Source organism: Sturnira hondurensis, unplaced genomic scaffold (genome assembly GCF_014824575.4).
Source record: "Sturnira hondurensis isolate 20B ecotype Veracruz unplaced genomic scaffold, ASM1482457v3 Scaffold0017436, whole genome shotgun sequence".
Classification (NCBI taxonomy): domain Eukaryota; kingdom Metazoa; phylum Chordata; class Mammalia; order Chiroptera; family Phyllostomidae; genus Sturnira; species Sturnira hondurensis.
The window spans coordinates 3,978,874-3,994,245 of record NW_028090067.1 but is presented as its reverse complement, the minus strand read 5'-3'; the positions used below and the strand labels follow the sequence as shown (position 1 = coordinate 3,994,245).

The window sequence follows — 15,372 nt, the reverse complement described above, 5'->3', positions numbered from 1 at the left end:
TTCTTTTAATTTTTTAAAGATTTGTTTATTTATTTATTTATTTAGACAGAGGGGAAGGGAGGGAGAGAAACACCAAAGTGTGGTTGCCTCTTGCATGCCCCCTACTGGGAACCTGGCCTGCAACCTAGGCATGTGTCCTGATTGGGAATCGAACCGTGATCGTGTGGTTCACAGGCCCGCACTCAATCCACTGAGCCACACCAGCCAGGGCAGTAATCTTCAACTTTTAAGTTGTCAGGGGAAATTGGCACTGTTAAACTTGTGTTCATTTTTTATTTAATATAAAACTTTTTATTTATTTTATTTAATATAAAACTTTTAAACAAGTCTTAAATCAGTTAACTCAATTTAAATTGAAAGCCTAAGGGTAATATATCAGATTCTCTAATTCACCAAAATATCATTAACATTTCAAGCATAACAAATATACAAGATTACCCCAATGATTCAAAATTCATTCACACACATTAAAGTTTTAATTTATTTGATCTGTCTACTTAAATTCTGAATTTTTCTGGTGTTTATTTATCCAGAATATTTTTGAGGCTGAGAATCGGGACCCAAGATACATTTTCAGGTCACTTTTGTTAACATCTCACATGTGTTCCTGAGTCCTTTTTAGAACCATTATGACAAGGGAGTTCAAGTGTGCGCCCTTTGGATAGGATTGAATCAATAAAAATTGATTCAATTTTTATTGCCTGACTTCTATAGACCAAATTCCTCAAAACTCTTGCCATCCACTTTGTTAATCTCTTCATGGGTCATTGAATTCTGGACTCTCTTCACATGCTTTCTTTCATGTCTTCCTCTGGTGCTGTCATAACACACTAAAATTATGTACATGATGCTTGGGTGATGAGTTAAGTATATGGTTATGCATATGCTTTATATGTAAATATGTAAGTGCCCATATAATTACATATGCTTATGAATATATAAAACTGAATTATCAACAGTTTTCTAGTCACATAAGCTCATCCAAAGCTAACTACTTTACATACACAATTTATTGTGAAAAGATCACACATCCTGCTCACTATCACTATATATTGAAACTTCCTTCTGCTCAGTAGAAGCTCAGCATTGCAAACATTAAGTTTCCCACGTGGGCTCTTGTAACGCTCTGTGCTCATGAACAGCACAGCCCTGTGCTGCGTCATGATGTTCACTGCTCTCGTTCTTCCATCGATTCTGAGTGCCCAGAGCAGGGAATGCAGCCTCTTCTCCCTCCAGTTTTGGTTGTAAACTATCCGCAACACAAAACCATCATTTTAACCATTTTAAAATGCATAATTCAGTGACATTAAGTACAGTCACCTGGTCCATGACTGACACCCAATGAGCATTTGTTGGACAACTTCCTGAATGAATAAATGAGTAAATGAACAAATTGATGTCTTATAATCATATAGTAAGTAATCTCTCTCTTTCTTTCTCTCTCCATGTGTATATATACAAGCCTTCAAGTTTAACAGGCCCAGTAGATATGGCTACGTTTGATCCAGCAATGGGCATAAGCCCTATGTCTGACATTGTGACAGCTATTAAATTAAGAAGACTGCAGAGAAAGGCCAAGCACATCCTATTTAACTGGCTGGATCACTACAGATTTTCACTGGGTCAGTTATAGAACTCAGTGTGTTGCTGCACATACCTGTTCCCATCACTGAGACTTCCAGAAGACCAACATTTAAATGCCTCTTCCTTCCAAGGTTCCCAAGGAGGCATTTGGAAACTGTAAAGCATTATACCTATAGAGTCTCACCCTTGATCCAGGTGATTGGCCGTAGCAAGAAAATTTAAGGAGCCAACCTTAATTTTAACCTTACTTTATGTGGGTTTCTGTCTACAGACACCTTATTTAATACATATTGTTGACGCAGTGACACTGAGCCCGTGGCCAACAGCACTATAACTCATGCCTGAACTAAACTTACTTAACACATATTTTCCCCATAAGACAAATCAAAACTTCTTGTGCTTTGGAACTAGACAGCCCTTCAGCACTAAGCCTGTGGGCTATTTTTAAAGGACAAAATCACCCACAAAAAAATGCAAAAATGTGTAAAACATGGCACTTTATAGACCATGCAAAGAACACTTATTTACAGCACGAGGGCGGAAACAAGAGAGCAGAGGATCACTTTGTTCAGCCATGAATATTGATCTGGGGTTACAAATGAATTTTAGAGAGTAGGCAAATTCACAAACACAGAATCTGCAAGTAATTAGCATTCGCTGTATGCTAAATCCAAAAGGCAAGCTTCTCCATTTGAGGAGGTAACTTGCTATTTACTGTGGTGCATAGCAGAACTTCCCAAAGGAAAGGCCCTGGATGTTTGACCTGGGAAGTGGGAAAGGGAAATCCTGCGTCCTCAGCAGGGCAGCAGCTGGGCTGAGGTGGTCAAGGCCCTGGGGTAGCTGATTCTACCTACAAGGAGCCTACTGAATCTATCATAATGTGCCATACAAGTGTCTCATGATTTCTTTTAATATCATATTTTTATGATAAGAATCTATCTGTATTGGGCATTACAGTTTACATTTTGCTGCTTCATGAAAAGAGGTTGGGAAGCATGGTGTAAAAGTACCATCTTCAGAATCAAATAGATCCGTTCAAATCCTGGTTCTGCCTCTTTCTAGCTCAATGAACTTGGACTTAGCTGTGATATCATCAAAATAAGACTACTCGCCTCATTAGAGTCCTTCATTCAATGGGGTGGCGCATTTAAAGTGCATGGCACATCACCAGGCACAAGATAAACACAGATAATCAGACTCTAGCCTAGATATTTTCCTTGTTTATTACATGGACGCTGTGTATCCTCTGGGAAGACCACGAAGTGCACTTAAAATACAGGAACCAACAGAAAGGTACTGAGGCAAAAGAGTGTGCAGGTTATTGCAGCCGAATTGACCCAGCCAACACTGAGTCACTAAGGGTTTTCAGCGCCGTGTATTCTGTTTACGTTTCAGGAGGAGAATCCCTGCACACGTGCAAAATGCCCAAGTTTCCACAACAAGTGATCAGGAAGCAAAAAGTCTCACCAGCAGAATTTCCTCTGGAACAAAGTGCAAAGGAAAAAGATGAGAACAAAGAATATCTCCTAAACCGAAATACCTTCGTAAAACTGAAGGGGGTCTTTAAGCCCCCACCTCTCCCTCGCATCCAGAAGGCCCTAGCCAGCAATCAGCACTTCAGGTAACCGGCCTCGTTTGTTTTAATGATTCACAGCAAGCTTGTGTTTGGAAAGGCTTTGGATGAAAGTTTCACTCAGTCCGCCTACAAACGCGGAGCAAGGCGCGCTGTGCTGTCAGGTCGCTCCACACCACAGCTCTCTCGGCAGGCTGGGTGCCGGGGCTGCTGCCTGCATGCTCTCCGTTAGAAATCTTTGCTAGAACTGGGACGAGCGTAATGCCTAGATTCAAGCATTTGAGCTCTCTCTAACCTGCTTCCTAAGAGGCTACCCATTTAGCCGAGGAATTCGAATCAATCAGGAATCGAGGCGCAGTTTGGTTTCACCATATTAGTAAACACCTGTTTAAAACCTGACTCCATGCTGGAAACCCCTGGTTCTATGTTTGGGGTGGTAGATGGGGGCCAGGGCTTACTGCTTCCCCTGCCTTCTCTTGCAATTCTCCTGAGAGAATGAGTTCTTGTTTTCTTCATCAGTATAAAAAGCCCAGTCCTCTATACATTTGTACCTCGGGGACCAGCTGCCACACAGGGATGCTTCCTACCGCAGGCAGAGAAGGCCCTGGTGTCTTCTCCGTCCCAGTAGCGTGGGGAGGGGAGGGCGTTGGAGGAGTGGGTTGGTCTCTCTTCACTGAGTGGCTGCGTTTGGAAGCCACAGGAAAAGCCCCGCCCCCTCCCACCACAAGTACTGCCAACATGTAGGGTAGGCGCCGGCCAAGACCCCCAGGAGCTCAGAATCCCTGAAGCTCCCTATCCTGTTATTGCTTCAGTAACATTTGGGGAAGACAATAAATTCAAAGAAAAGTGGTAAATACCCTGAGGAAAACATTTTCTGTATTTGAAGTGTCATCAGCAGACTTCACTAATGCCACTAAACAAGCAGTGCTACCAGTCACCTGGCCATGTAATTAACTCATTCAGCCAAAAACTGTCACTTACCACCTACAGGTATGTGAGCACATCAGCAGTACCAAGTCTTGGTCCCTGTCCTCCTGGGACTTCGAGTTGGCGAGGAGAGATACGAATGTACTCCATTAATCAGTGGGAAATAAGTAAACAGGTACTATTGGAGCGGTATAAATAGAATGAAGAGGTTTTGTGGAGGGAGAGATTTCTTTTTTTAAGAAAGGACTGTTTTTCAGGAGCCTTTGAATGAGATCTTGAGTGATGGGGAGCATTTGGATATGCCTGTAGAGAAAGAGGGGTAACCCAGGTGGAGAGATGCATGACAGTAGAAGACTGATGATACTTACAATGTCAAGGATGGTTAACACAGAACACTTACTGAGCACTTACTAGACACTAGAAGCCATGCTAAACATTGCACTTTTAGGATTCCATTTAACACACCTGAGGGGTAATATAAATAATCCCATGGTGTCCTGTCCACCCCCAAACCACAGCTGGTGAGCAGCAGAGCAGGGATGTGAGCAAAGGCACATAGGGAGGATGGTGCAGGGAAACCAGAGGAGTGCTGAGTAGTCTGGTTTTGCTGGTGCTTGGAAGGTGGGAGACAGGATAGGCAGGGCTAGGGCCTAGCCATGGGGGGCCTTGCCCCCAAGGCAGAGCTGGTCACAAGTAACAAAATTAATCAATGATTAATTTTGCAATGATGAAGCAAGCAGACACTGTGCAAGACAGCTCTAAAATGTTTATTCAGATCTTCAGATCTGCCTGAAGAAGTCAAAACCAAATGATTTCACCTTCCAACATAGAATTCTTTTTATGGCTTGGCGACACAGTTGCAGTGATATTTGAAGACACTAACATCAATTTAATAAAGTCTTCATTTATCTCTGCATAAACCTAACTTTTAAATGTACGACTGGACTCTAAATCTTGAAATTAAGGAAAAAGGGCATAAAGGCTTCATCTAACCCAGCATTTACCTAATCCAGCATTCACTTAGCCCACGAGTCCGTTAACAATGAGCTCCATGCATGAGAAAACCCGCCTTGCGTGTGATCGCTCCTCTCCGGGGTCTCCATGCTCTAGTTCAGTTGCCAGCCCAACCCTGTGCATGGAGAACAGGTTGACACCTGATAGAGTGACCACAGCATAAGGTCCTGATAGCACACAGCAGAGCCCACTAACTATGAGACCTTTGGCAACCACATAACTCACTAAGCTTCTGTTTCTTTATCTGTGGAATAGAGATGGTAATAACACTTACTTCACAACATTGTGAAAGAATTAAATGGGTAAAGCACGTCAAGTTTTTGGCACTGTGTCTGTCGCCCTACAGCTCCCCAATACAAGGCAGTTAATGAGAACATGGAGCTTGTTAGTGAGAGATACGTACTGTTTAGTGTGTCCGTAAGAAGCTCCAGTTGGCTCTCTATACCTCTCATGATGTACACTTGGAGTTCATGTTGCCCATGTAACCCTCAAATGCAAGTTTATTGAATACAGCCCCAAAGAGCAGTAAGCAGAGAAAAAATGCATTCTTGTCAATAAAAAAATTCATGAATTTATAAAGTTCGGTGATTGCTGAGTTTTCACGTGCAGCGTTTACTACACAAGAAAATGCTGATTATATAGTAATGTTTGGATATCTTGAAATGCTGAAAGAAATAAACAGGTACACAAACACATAAAAATTTAGCTGTAGGTCAATTCAAAAACCTGTGAAATCCCCACATAGTACACACTCTCGTTCCAAGTGCTCCTTTTCCGACACAGGCAAGTTGCCACATTCTTTGTAATGGTCCACAGTCACCCACTGATGGGGCTGAACTACAACAGCAAGTTTAAACATCACTTCATTTACAGAACCATCCATCCTGTCAGGGCAGTATTCGGCATGCTTCAAAGACTGAGAACCGGATTTTAAAAGCCTAGGTTCTAACTCATAAAACATGAATGGAGAAAAAGAAGTAGCATCTATGAAACACGGCACACAATTTTGTACGGAATACCGTACAAAGTACTCTGTACAAAATATTTGTACAACCTCTCCAAGGCTGGAGCGGTCTACACATTAAAATGAGTATTCAGTTCCAGAACTTACTCGGAACACTGTCTGTATAAGTTTGACCAAAGAAACGCAATGGGCCACAGTGTGAGGTGACACGTAAGCAGTGCACCGCATACGAAGGTCGGTGTGAATGACAGTTTGCAGGCGAGCTGGTGTTAGTGTGTCCCTTACCTCACTTTTTATGCTTTATTTCTAATTTTTGCAGAAAGTGTATATTTTAAATCATAACATTTTTGGTGGGCTTTCGTGAACATTTCTTTTTTTAGCTGAATACCAGAGGACATTTTCATCTTCACCTTTGCTAATAGGACCCCAAGTTTATTTAGTGTGCACCTGTCTCTTCCCCAGCTCAGGTGCTTGTGGGGGGAGTCAACCCTGAGCTCCAAGGTGGGCCCTGGGTGGTTTAAGACAATGGGAATTTCTTGGTGTCTGTGGGGAGGGGAGGAGATAACACCAAGCATAGTCAACTCCAGGCTTTTTATTTGGAATGGTGGGGACAAACCCCTCCCCCTGTCTTTTGTGTTTTTTTTTTCCCCATGGTGGTGGTGGTTCTGAGTAGGTGTGAGGCCTGGAACTATTTGGCCATCTGCTTCCTGCTCACAGATGAAGCCTTTGCATGAAGAAGGAGGGAGATAGAAACGGAGTTGCTGGGTGATGCCACCCCCCTCACCCGTGCCCTGCCCGCAGACTCCAACTGTGGGAGCCAGCAGGGGTTGTTATTAAGCCAGTTTGTGTTGCTTTTTCTGTTATTTGCAGACAAAGAAAACCATCCTAGTTTATGTACTGCAGGATATGATAGGCCTTATAGGGTTTGTTTTTAGTATTTGTACTGCCAAAGCCAGCATAGACTTACAAGTTTTTACTTTCATTATCTTTTAACCATCATTTTAGTAAGGGTTTAGCAGAGTTGAAGTAAACCTGAGTGTGTTCAATCCATCATATCTTGACTAAATGTACTTATTTTTTCAAAGTTATTTATTCTGCAATTAGTCACCATAAGGATTCTAAACATACCTAGTTTAAAGTACTTTTTAGATTTGCTCCATTATTTTTACTTTGTCTATATTGAATACATGTGTGAGTATTGGTTTTGTGTATTGTCTTTCTTAGAATTTTCTTTTTTGATGTGTTTTAGAATTTTGAATTCTCAGCTCATGTTAAGTGGAAGGTTTTTCCTCTCTTCCCATGCATGGTGAATACACATTTGTGTGTCTACTCACCCTTCCCTCTCTAGTAGCTTTTCAGTTGCCACCACCTCAGACCCAAAGACCTCACATTAAAAAATGCAGAACCAGGTCAAATAATGGTAGAATGGGTGTCCTGCCTCATGAGTATTAGGGATGCTTCAGACCCTGCCCCCAGGCCCACAAGCAGCTTGGCTTAGCTCTGGTTGGGAGGCTGTGTCTGTGTGTTCTCCAACCTTCCTGAGCTTAAAGTGTCCTGGGAGCCATGGTGCCAAACAGGAGTAGACAGCATCTGTTTCAGCCTCATGCAAAGAGTGGCTGAAGGTCTACCCTGGTGCTCGGTTTCAGTGAGTGACCCCGGCCACATCCCCTAGCACCACAGTGCCCTGACTTGAGAAGAGCATTTTGTTCATTTTCTTTATTATTTTTTGAAAGGATTTTCTTGTGTAATGCTGGTGAGTTCCCAGAGTTTATAAGCCATAATTAATTATTTTTAATATATTTTATTGATTGTGCTATTATAGTTGTCCCTTTATTTCTCTCCTCCCTGTACCCCCCTCCCACCAGCATTCCCCCACCTCAGTTCACGTCTCTGGGTCATACATGTATGTTCTTTGGCTTCTCCATTTCCCATACTATTCTTACCCATCCCCCTCCCCATCTATTTTGTACCTATCATTTATGCTTCTTATTCCCTGTACCTTTTCCCCCATTCTTCCCCCTCCCCACTGATAACTCTCCATGTGATCTCTATTTCTGTGAATCTGTTCCTGTTCTAGTTGTTTGATTAGTTCATTTTTGTTTTTGCTTTTGTTTTTTTAGGTTCAGTTGTTGATAGTTGTGTGAGTTTGTTGTCATTTTACTGTTCATAATTTTGATCTTCTTTTTCTTAGATAAATCCCTTGAACATTTCATATAATAAGGGCTTGACGATGATGAACTCCTTTAACTTGACCTTATCTGGGAAGCACTTTTATTTGCCCTTGCATTCTAAATGATAGCTTTGCTGGATAGAGTAATCTTGGCTGTAGGCCCCTACCTTTCTTGATTTCGAATACTTCTTTTCAGCCCCTTCTTGCCTGTAAGGTTTCTTTTGAGAAATCTGCTGCTAGTCTTATGAGAACTCCTTTGTAGGCAACTTTCTCCTTTTCTCCTGCTGCTTTTAAAATTCTTTCCTTATCTTTCATCTTGGGTAATGTAATTATGTTGTGCTTTGGTGTGTGCCTCCTTGGGTCCAACATTTTTGGGACTCTTTGAGCTTCCTGGACTTCCTGGAAGTCTATTTCCTTTACCAGATTGGGTAAGTTCTCCTTCATTATGTTTTCAAATAAGTATTCAACTTCTTACTCTTTTTCACATTCTGGCACTGCTATAATTGGATGTTGGAATGTTTAAAGTTGTCCTGGAGGTTGCTAAGCCCCTCCTCATTTTTTAAAATTCTTGTTTCTTCATTCTGTTCTGGTTGAAAGCTTATTTCTTCCTTCTTCTCCAAATTATTGATTTGAGTCCCAGTTTCCTTCCCTTTGCCATTGGTTCCCAATATATTTTCCTTTATTTCACTTTGCATAGCCTTCACTTTTTCCTTTTTTTTTTTGCGACCATACTCAATCATTTCTGTGAGCATCCTGATCACCAGTATTTTGAACTGTGCATCTGATAGGTTGGGTATCTCTTCATCACTTAGTTGTATTTTTTCTGTAGCTTTAATCTGCCCTTTCATTTGGGCCATATTCTTTTTTGTCTGGGCATTCCTGTTATTACTAAGGGCAGAGCCTTAGGTATTTGCTGGGGCAGGGCAACCCACATCCCTGTGTTGTGCTGCTGTATGTGGCGGCGGGGGGGGCACAATGCTGCTTGCTCAGCTCTTGGCTGGCTTTCCGTCTCTTCCTCCACTACCTACAAGCAAATTAGGCCCTTCTGGTGCTGATTCCCAGGTGGGTGGTTTTTTGTACATTCTGGGACACTGTGGGTCTCTCCAGCAAACTCTCCTGTGAGGCTGGGAATTTCTCCTGTTGCTGCAACACCCACAGTTTTTCAGTCAGAGATTTTGAGGCTTTATTTCCTCACACTGGAATCCTGGATTGTGCGGTCTGCTTCACTCCCCATTTTTTCCTCCTGGTTTATTCACACATGAATGTGGGACCTCTGGGTCCTCCAGCCACTGCCTTGCGGCAAGTCCTCTCCACCTGGCTGCCCATCTCTGCCCCTCCTACTGGTCTGGATAAATGTTTCTTCTTTAACTCCTTTGTCGTTGAACTTCTATCAGTTCAATTTTCTGGCAGTTCTGTTTTTTGTGTGTTTTTTTTTTAATGTGTTGTTGTCCTTCTTTAAGTTGTGCAAAATGTATCTATCTATGCCACCATCCTGGCCAGGAGTCCTCCTGTTTTCTTACAAGAGTCAAATTCTTGTCCACTTTTGCTTTTTCTAGTCCAGGAGCTAACCAAGCTTATAGCTTTAGCCTAACATATTGCATTTCTATCCATAGAGGTGTTCACCTTGGCTCAGAGTACAGTTTTAGACTTCTAAATGGTCTTATTTGACCATGATTGTAATGTGTTGGAGACAGGAGGTTGGGAGTTGGGGGCAGTGCTCAAGGCAAGAACTTGAAATGCTTTCTCAAGCCAAAGTATATATAGAGAGTTGTAGCCTGAATTCTGACTTTTAATGATTTCATAGCACACTGGTTGACACATTGGAATTACTGTTATTAGGGATGCTCAGAATACCTCTGCAGGGGTCCTGATATTGGTACACTCTGTGTACACCTGAGATAGACCCCCGGGAAGACAAAGGTGAGGACGGAGGAGTAAGAAGTCATGGGAAAAGCTATAGGGTATCACTGAGGCTGGACTTCTGATTTTTAAACAATGGAGATCAGATCCTTAATTGCAAACACACCCAGTTTCTTTGGCGACAGCCCTGCCTCCTGCTCTCAGACCTCTCCGCCACTGTCCAGCCCCTGGCAAAGGTGGTTTGTTAACCTCTTGCTGCTCTTTATGGCTCAAGTTGTATACCAAGCCACACGTGCCAAAAGTTCTGTTTTTGGTCATTGTGCTTTTGGGGGTATAAGATACCTAATTCTGGAAATAACGTTATTACATTTGAAGAAGAAAAACAAGGTGGAATGACCTACCCTACCAGATTTCAACGCTTTTAATGAAGAAATAGTAGCTAGGGTACTGTGGTATTGGCACCAGGCTGGTTAGACCAACAGAACAGAATAGAAGCCTCGACCAGACCCACATACGTATGGAAACCTGACACACAACAGAGACAGCGTTACAAAGCAATGAGGAAGAATGGCGTAATCAATCCATGGCAGTGAGGCAACTGGCTGGCTGTCCACCTACCTCCCAACCTGTCTGTCTTAGATTTCTACTCTCCATCAGCAAGTCCAGGTAGATTGAAGAACTAAATATGAAAAGCCAAATAATAAACAATTTGAAAGAAAACATAAGGAGAATATTTTCATTACCTTGAAGTAGAAAATAAATTCTTAAACCAAAACGCACAAAAACAAACACACACAAAGGAGACGGTCGATAGGTTTAACTACATTAAAATAAGTCTTATACAAAAAGGGAAACGTACAACAATTTCATTGCAGGGGTTTATAATAGTAGGAAGTTGACTAGCTCCGTGTCCATTTACAGATGAATGTGTAAATGACTGAGGACAGCAGTCATTTGCTCTGACCAACCCGCATCTGAATACACGTTCTGTGGGGGGGACTCCCCTACCTGCTGAGGCAGACTGCCTTCCACTGTAGATGCCAAAAGTGCCAGAGTCTTGCTTTCCCAGCCTCCCCTGAAGCTGGGACCCAGACACATAATCCAGACCCACCAATTCAACAAGCCTGCCCCAGACTTCAGGCAGCTGCAGGGGCTGCCCCGACCCCCAAGTTCTGGCACCCAAGTGTCCTGGGCCAGCAGGGCCAGCAGGTGAGCGGGAGAGTTTGCCCAGCAACCGCAGCTGAGGTGTCTGCCTGAGACATTTTCTCTGACAGTGGATCCTGCAAACCCTGTCCTTCTACCTTCCCTAAGGTTGTTTGAGTTCTTTAATAGATTCCTTTGTTTTTGTCTGTTTGCTTAAATTAGCCAGAATATGTGTCCGTTGCTTGTAACCAAAATTCCTAACCCTGATAGATTGTGGATTATATTTATATAACACACATTAAAATGCCATTTGACTCTTTTGGTATATTGACAAGTATTTTAGGGTCTTGGCAGATAAAATTCTGTCCAGAATTACATTTCAGTGCTTTACTAAAGCAGCCACTTTGGGGCATACACATACAATGCAAAATTGACTGTATTTTCATTGTAACAAAAAAGGGGGGGAGGATTGAATACAATTCTAAAAAATAACAACACTAATAAAAACAACATGGCCACTTTGGTTCTTTGGTACTTCTTAAAATGATGTTCTTTCTGTCCTTTCAGTTCTTCGAACACAATTTCTCTTGTTACTTTTCAAGGCTTTCTCTTCCCTCTGAGAGCAAGGATGCGTGGTTTGCTTCCCACCTGGTCTGTCCCGTGGTCCTACGGAGGACTCTGTGTGGGAAGGAAGGGGACTCATGCCGATGTAGCACCTACAGCATTCCTGAAGTGACAGACCTGGAGTATGACTACCTGATCAGCAAGCAGCTCTCCTCCATCGATCAGATCATTATAGTCTGTGTGTTCTCAGATATGGAAAAGGACAAGACAATAAAAGAAGTGGCCAAAGTGTATAGGGAACAGAACAGAACCAGAAGCATGCCTTGCATTCAGGTGAGTGTCCCATGTGTAAAGACAAATTGTGAACTAATGTTTACTTGCATGGATATCTTAATACATTTCCTCAGCCATACAAAACCTCATGGAAGGAATTCCCACCCCCCACCCTTTCATTTGAGGTATGACCTTCATACAGTATAGGTCACAGATCTTAAGGGTACATAGCTTAATGAATTTTTATATATGTATATGTCTGTATAATTACCGAGCAGATCAAGATATAGAATATTCCTAGGCCCTGAAAAGCTTCTTCTTGCCCCTTCTCAGTCAATAATCCACCCACCTACCCACACCCAGGTAACCACTATTCTGACTTTTCTCACCATAAATCAGTTTTTCTGTTCTAGACCTTCCTATACATGGGACCACACAGTGTGCATGTTTCACAAAACACAGTGCATTTTTATGCTTTCTCTGCCAGAGAAAGGCGTGGTAAATACCAGGCGTGCCAATGCCCTCCCATTCTGCATCCATGGCAGACATTACCAATCCACCATTCCTCTCAACTGAGCCTAGACTGGGCCCTACGCCCTTCTTTTGGTTTCCGCCCCAAGTAACCATGACCAGTAGACATTCATAAATCCTATTCTGTCTAATAGCACTTACCATCAACACATTGAATAAGTCTCTGTGTCTTATCAGTTCTATCACTGTGACATTTTCTCTTATTCATCCCTTGTTTTCTTGCTTCTGCTTATTTTAGGCCTTTATCACCTCCCACTTGATTTTCTCCAACAGCTTCTCTGATTTTTCTGCTTCTTATCTTAGTCCATCTGATTTCCTACATACTGCAGGGAGTTCTTTTTAGTATCCAAATATGACTACATCACTCTGCTTAAAACCCTCCCAGGACTTCTCTTCAGGTCAAGTCCATTTCCTTGAACAAGGAAATTGCTGAGCCGTGTTTGGAAAGCTGAGCAGTAGTGGGAATTCACTGGATGCTTGGGTGGAAGCCTCAGGGTGTAGACAAAGCTCTTAAAAGGGGGGCCTGAGCCCCAGAGGGTTTGTGGTGGGTTCCGGGAGCACAGGTTCTGGGACTAGTTGCCTAACCCTCCCAGCTCGCTCTGAAGCTGGATTTCTCTGCTAGTGGACTGGAAGGTTTTTGATGGCAGGACAATGCCTTGTTCACAATTCTAGCCCCAGTGCCTATCATGGGCCTGGCACATGGCCAACACGTAAAAGATATTTGTCAAATGGATAAATGACTAATAAATGAGTGAGTGATTCTTCAGCCTGAGGTTCAGCTATGGGGGTGCATGGTCACTGCTAATTCCTTCTTAGTCCCATGGGAGGTGCTTCTGGGAGTGTGAGCTCGTGGACTGAGCTAGGTCTCCCCCAAAAAGAGAGACAAGCTGAGTGGATGGGAGACCAAGATCTAAATCAGGAGTTCGACCCCTCATTGGAGTGACAACAATATACACTAAATCCCAAGGGCTCCACCACTGCAGCGCCTCCCATCTAATAGACATTTGGTAAATGTTTGCTGAACTGATCAGAAATGGCAAGTCAGAATAAGATCAATAGAGCAAATACTTACTGAACACTTACTGTGTTGCAACCATTGTTTGCCTGGAATATCATTTAATTCTCAAAAGAACCCTAAGTGACTGGCTTTCTGCATTTAAGTGCATTGAGCTAAGGCCAGTTACTGAGACACAGGACAGTCAGTCACTTGCCCGAGATTCCTCAGTCAGGAAGCAGTGGGGCTGGGTTCAGGCCATGGAGTCTCGCACTTAGGAGCCACAGTCCTGAGCAGCCCAGCATGCCGCATAGCGTAGCAGTGTGGAGCAGGCGTACCAGTGGCTTGGGGGGCAAGAGTGCCATCGAATGAGGTGACTGGATCAGGAGGTGCAACACTTAGGCAGGCGAGGGAAGGAGGTGAGGAAGGGGCTTTGTGTGTATTTAGTAGACATGAATAGTAATTAAACTCATGGGGTACCCAAGGAGTGTGTAAAGAGAGTGAATGTCAGGAAGCAAGGCTGGAGATTTTAGGACAGCAGATATTTCAAGATCAAGTAGAGGAAAAGTTGTACTTGACAAAGACTGGGATGGAAGACACAGAGGAAGAACCCAGGAGGGAGTTTGAGAAGGGAGGGCTGTTCAGTAATTTCCAGTGCCGTAAAGAGCTCAAGTAATACAAGAAACATGAAGTGTCCACTGCGTTGGCAATACAGAGGTCTTGGGGGAGCTGATGAAGGCATTTCTAATAGAGTGCTGGGGGTAGTTTAGAGTTTTGGGTTCAAAGATAGAAATACTACTGAACAGAGCAAAGGATTTGTTACCTGGGATTGAATGTCCTCACGACTTTCTATCTTTCTTTTTTTAAAGAGTCGTTCGGATTCCTTTCGATTTCTCAAGTACAACATCATCTCCGCATCTAAATTCACCGGCAGCCATTGTCCACTGCTGGTTCGAAGGCACAACGTCATTCCCGGAATCTTTTTGGTAAGTGCCTGAGATCCGTGACTCTTCTGACCGACTGTGGGGTGCGGCACCTGCAGGGCTCAGCGGTGGGCCCTAGAGTGCACAGGAGGCGGAAACAGGCTAGCTCAAATCACAGTCCTCCGCAGCTCCTTCCCCCGGGGGCCTACAGATCCTCTTCTAACTGCGGGTCTTCTTGTAACTGTAGGATTAGCTCTATAGTTTAAATTTAATTATTGTATTTAAGAAGCTTATAACCTAATTGAGGAGGTAAGCTATATAGTGTCCGTGATTTAAGACTAAATAGAGTAACTACCATAAATGAGACAGCCTAGTCTGACAGAGAAAACATGCACTTTGAAAACAGACCTGAATTCAAACCTTGGTTCTACTACTTGCTTTACTGTGTGACCACGGGCAAATTACTAAGCCTCTCTGGGTCTGTTTGCTCCCTTACAAAAGGGGGAAATGATAACCAATGTATACAATTGTAAAGATTCAGTGGGATAATGTGCGTACAGCACTTGTTTCAATTCTTGGCATCTCGTGGGCACTAATGTTAATTTCCTTCCACCAATTTTTCTACTCGACAAATGTTTACTGAATGTCTGCTCTGTGCCAAGCACAGTACTGGATACCAAGGATACAGAAATAGGCTACAGTCCCTCCTCACAAGGAGCTCCTAATCCAATAGGGAGAACTGCAACCTGAGGCCTCTTGTGATACGTGAGCTGGGCTCTACAGGTGGGAGGGATTTTGATAGGAAGAGGTAAGAAGAAGAAGAGAGAAGTTCCAGGGAGAGGGGATATTATT

The 15,372-nt window shown here is 43.0% G+C and overlaps 1 protein-coding gene across 1 annotated transcript in view; it reads left to right on the top strand.

Moving 5' to 3' along the window:
* Window positions 1–15,372, top strand: part of LOC119002432 (uncharacterized) — a 42,052-nt gene that overhangs the window by 9,777 nt on the left and 16,903 nt on the right. Inside the window, exons 3-8 of the mRNA XM_037068352.1 lie at window positions 1,463–1,622; window positions 2,980–3,205; window positions 4,148–4,251; window positions 11,109–11,301; window positions 11,838–12,132; window positions 14,467–14,583. Coding sequence (XP_036924247.1) covers window positions 1,490–1,622; window positions 2,980–3,205; window positions 4,148–4,251; window positions 11,109–11,301; window positions 11,838–12,132; window positions 14,467–14,583 — 1,068 coding nt within the window. The 5' untranslated portion in view covers window positions 1,463–1,489. The remainder of the gene's footprint in view (window positions 1–1,462; window positions 1,623–2,979; window positions 3,206–4,147; window positions 4,252–11,108; window positions 11,302–11,837; window positions 12,133–14,466; window positions 14,584–15,372) is intronic.